Source organism: Oratosquilla oratoria, chromosome 30 (assembly GCF_046742065.1).
Source record: "Oratosquilla oratoria isolate Oo_2021 chromosome 30, ASM4674206v1, whole genome shotgun sequence".
NCBI lineage: Eukaryota > Metazoa > Arthropoda > Malacostraca > Stomatopoda > Squillidae > Oratosquilla > Oratosquilla oratoria.
This window is the reverse complement of record NC_134806.1, coordinates 37,577,895-37,582,523: the sequence shown is the minus strand read 5'-3', so window position 1 is coordinate 37,582,523 and position 4,629 is coordinate 37,577,895. Positions and strand designations below refer to the sequence as shown.

The 4,629-nt window shown below is 54.0% G+C and overlaps 1 protein-coding gene across 1 annotated transcript in view; it reads right to left on the bottom strand.

The window, feature by feature from the left end:
* Positions 1–4,418, bottom strand: part of LOC143041275 (uncharacterized) — a 4,942-nt gene extending 524 nt beyond the window's left edge. Inside the window, exons 1-2 of the mRNA XM_076213106.1 lie at positions 4,136–4,418; positions 286–3,492 (exon numbers count right to left, since the gene is read on the bottom strand). Of these exons, the coding sequence (XP_076069221.1) occupies positions 286–2,133 (1,848 nt within the window). The 5' untranslated portion in view covers positions 2,134–3,492; positions 4,136–4,418. The remainder of the gene's footprint in view (positions 1–285; positions 3,493–4,135) is intronic.
* Between the last annotated feature and the right edge of the window lie 211 nt (positions 4,419–4,629).

The following is a 4,629-nucleotide window of genomic DNA, read 5'->3' as shown; positions in this document are numbered from 1 at the left end:
TTATTAAACACACAGGCAGGCGTGAGGTTTCACATCACAAAACTTCGGGACCAACAAACTTGAAGGAGACAATTTTTCATTTTCCAAGAACCTGCATTAAGAACATGATTCTGGTAAGCAGATTTTTTTTTTTTTTTTTTGTTAACCTCATCTGGCAAGATGAAAAGTCAACTTAAAAAGAAACAAACAGACCAGGCATATTAAAACACCGACAATCAAAAAAACACGAAATAAGGGACCCCGAAATAAACATAAAACAAAAAAAATAAATAAAAAATAACTGACTTTGGTTTGTCCATTGCGAGGCGTGGTGCGGCTAATAGTGGAGGTGTTGCTCCGTGGAATGTGAAGAGGTTGGTGCTGTTGCTGATGGTGCGGTTGCTGCTGCTGGTGGAACTGGTGACTGAGGTGAAGAGAAGTGGTGGAAGAGGAATGGTGGAACGGTTGTGGAGGCGGTTGGCTCTGACTGAGGAGCGGACTCACCCTAGACGTTGGCGGAAGTTGAGTCTGGTAGTAGTTGTTCTGGGCTGCCCTAGCCACTTCACAGTGTGCCGAGTGAACACGAGGAAAGGTCTCGCTCGAACCGATGCCTCCGCCCAAAGGTCCAGGAGGAACCGGAGGCGAGGGCCCTGAGGATCCTCCAGAGGATGACCTAGGCGGTTCGGGGTAGACATCAGGCAGTCCTTGATTCATGCCCCCCTTAGGAGAATGGGATCTGGGTAGATCGTGTGTGGAGAGAGCATGGCGGAGCATTTGGGATTCTCGAATGCTTCCGCCGGAATCTGTCGATGTGGCTCCACTTCGATTGCCCCGGCAGATCTCCTGGGCACTACTTCTGGACCTCCGAATGTCGGTCAAGGTGGCGCTGCTCCCAACGCCCAAGCCCCCGGTGCTTCCTGCGCGGGAAAGGTCGAGGGCGTTGCTCCTGGACCTCGTGAGGTCCTGTTGGTGTAAAGCCCGAACATCGTGGGGAACGCTTTGACAAAGGTCGTGCGTGTTGCTATAAGACCTCGAAAGCTCCTGGCCAAGAGAGTGTTGCCTCTGAAGCCTCCCGTGCTGAGGCCTTGATGAAGGTACCGAGGAGTCTGAGCCTCCGCCCGTGGTAGCCCCATCACCTCCCACCTGGTCCTTGGCGTGCTGTCCACGAAGGCGGCAGCCCTCCCCGTAAGTGTGTTGTTCTCTAATCCCAGCATCTTCCTGCTGGAGAGAAGCGTACATGTCAGGAACTGAACGGTGGTGACGCAACATATCAGGCGCGCTCCCCTGACGACGGTTCCTGTCCAGGGGCATGGGCTCGAAGTGGACCGGGGGGAGTGTCTCGCGGGGCTCGTACTCATGGCGAGTCTCCATGACGCCCCTCGACTCGAGGTTGGCCCTATGACGCTCGAGTGTATGGCGGTCGATGTTGGAGGTGTGGCGCACGAGGTGGTGAGGGTGGTGGGAATGGTGCTGGTGCGGCAGGTGATGGTGGTGGTGGTGGTGATGAGGGAGGTTGGGCAGGTCACGGTACATGTCAGGTGCTTGGGAGGAAAGCGGGGGAGGGGGAGGGCGGGCCATGTCCTGGGGGGAAGGATGGCGATGGTAGGGATCGTGCAAGTGGTCATGGTGATGATGATCGTGTAAGTGGTGATCGTGGTGGTGATGGTGGTGATCATGGAGAACGTCCGTGTAGGAGTCGAGTCCTTCGGTAAGGCCCCGGCACATGTCCCTGGGGAAGGTTCCGAAGGGGTCATGCGCTGAGGCCATGGGCTGCGGCGGGATCCGGAACGTGTCCTGCGACCGGATGTGGCCTACGTGGGAGGTGTGGGGGCAACCGGGGCTGTGGTGGTACGAGTGTCCGCTACTCGAGGGCCGGAAGGCTTCCGAAGACCCGTGGCCTGTGGTCGAAGTGGAAGGTCGGTATAAGTCTCCGCTCCCTGTGTTGATGGTCGGGGGCCTGAAGGAGGAGGAATCGCCGACGTGGGAAGTGGAGTTCCGGAAGTGATCCATGGCAGACGGGTCTCGACCGTGATCGAAGTGGAAATGGTGGCGGTGGGAGGAGGAGGAGGAGGAGGGCTCTCGGTACTCCTCCGGAGGTTCTGCGGGATAATCTCGAGGGTAGTCGGCGCTGCGCCTTGACCCACCGCCGTCCATGCAGACGGTGGGGCGGGCGGTGGGGTGGGGTAGGGGAGACGAGGGACGGGGAAGAGGGGAGGGAAAGGGGAAACTAATTTAAATTACTCAAGTATCTTTACTCCAGCTGTTAGTAACACTATTATGGGAGGCACTTCCGTCATTCACCTGGCGTAGGTGACAGCTACAGCTGTCTGCATGTTCATCATCCGAGCTCCCGCTGCTGATACTCCCGCTGCTGAATTCACGTCTCTGATGCTGATGCTCCGAAGTCACAGCTCCCTCAGCGTAACCCATTTAACCCTTATTCCGAGCTTTGGTCCACTGCGGGAAACAACGTGTGGAGGAAGGACAGAGAGGAAGAAGGTGATGGAAAGAGAGGTAGCATGAGCAAATGGAGAAGCCGCGGTGGCGGTGGAACAGCGCTGGGCACTCTTGCGTTGCACTACACCCTCTATTGATCTGCCACCACCACCACCAACACGGGGCAGTAAAGGTATGACACGGGCTGGGGCACTCCTCCGCCGCCAGCACGCATTCACGTCCTCCCCTCCTCCTCCTCCTCCACCACCACTTCCTTAACTGGGGCACTCTGGTCTCTCGGCTAAGGTTCAAATAGGATGAGGCCAAAGACCAAACTCGGGTAATGTGTCCGTCATCTTTGAGCCGAAGAACAGGTTGACCTAATGTCCGGCGGCCACGTAGGGAGGCATGCGTTGACTATACAGTAGAAGAAAACGAAAATGATGACAAAAAACTAGGGACCTCCGTTAGGTTCAATAAAATGTTTCACGGGCCCCTTTCCTGTGACGCGCTGGGGGGCCTGGGAGAGCCTTGCGTTAGAGCCACAGGTAAGCGGAGGCGGACAGGAACTGCCTGATGGCTCCCCCGGGGTCTTCTTCTCTACAGGAGATCCTCGTCCTCTTCTTCGGTTCGAGAGCGACTTCTAGCGAATGACAACGTCTAAACACGTACTGGTGTTCGAAGCACTCGGATAGGTTCGTTTGTTCTACTCGAGCTGTCGAACTGTCATGACACATCTCTGGTCTGACTTGTGTATTCCACAATTGCCGAGCAGAAATCCACTTCACTCCACCTCAGCTCTGGGGGGATGGGGGGGATCCGATTTCGGATATATCACTTTTTCCCTGACTCGAGATCATCACTGCACCGAATTATCATTTTTTTTTTTCTTTATTTCTTTAACCGGATTTTTTTCTTCTCATACTCGGAAGCTACGTGGGAGGCACTCCGTAACTGGCCTCGTTCGATTTTCTATCAACACTGAATTTCTTACAAGACACAAACACCAATTTCTCTAAAGATGCTTTTCTCCGTCGTAACGACACTTTCGACTATTGATGTTGGTGGGGATCATGTCTTCACAGGCCACAAGTAGACGAGAGGAGAGATCGAGATAAATAGAGGAGAAATATAAAGAGAAATGGAGGAAGAGAACGAAAAACAGAGCAGCAGTGGCAGCAGCAGCAGTAAGAGAATTCTTAAAAAAGAAAAAAAAAGGAAATGAGAAAGAAGTGTTTAAGTCGAAGAGAGACAGGTGATGAGAGGAAAGGAGTGTGAGGAGGAGGAGGAGGAGGAAGAGGAGGAGGAAGAGGAGGGGAGAGGAAGAGACAGACACCGAGGCCGAGACGTCGAGGCCAACAATAACAACAAAGTGGCCTCTCTTTCAATAACGAGGCTCCTAATCACTTCCTTTGGATGCGCGCAGTACTGGCTTCGACAGGGGACGAAATCACTGGTCGAAACACCCCTAAGAACACTACTGCTGCTGCTGCTGCTGCTGCTGCTGCTGCTGCTACTGCTATTGGAGCTGCTGGAGCTGTTGCAGCTGCTTCTGATACTGTTGTTTTTACTACGGTTGTTGTTGATGTCGTTGCTGATGCTGTCACCGTTGTAGACGAGGTAGCCTGTTTTACCCCTTGGCATCATCCCACAGACCACAACCATAGCCAGTCCGATTGTGTGGGGGAGGTAGAATAGGTATGGGTGGTGGGGGGGTTACCGTTGAATCCGGTGCCAATTTACATGACGGCTGTTGACACTTGGCACTAGGCGAGGGGGGAGGAAAAAAAGAGGAGAGACAGTTGGGGCCCGTCAACTCACTCGGCCGGCCCAGCAGTCACTGGCACAAGAAGCGGATGCTGCCTTCAACAAACCGAGCCAGAGTTGCCAATCACAATTCATCCGCTTTTCACAATTATTTGAACACTTTCTTAGGTGTTATCACCCTGGTGCACGCCCCTGGGTGGACACAGGGTACTCCTCGAACCCCCGGTGTGACCATTCCCCCCGACCAAGCCCCACTAAAAAGCCCAAGATAATCAAGCATCCTGCAAAATATCAACACACCGGGAAGGTCGTTTGCGCACGCGCGATCCGGGCGCCATCTCTCTCTCCCTGTCTCTCTCTCTCTCTCTCTCTCTCTCTCTCTCTCTCTCTCTCTCTCTCTCTCTCTTCGTAAAGACTTCTGCTTCCATGTGAGAACCAGCTATGTTT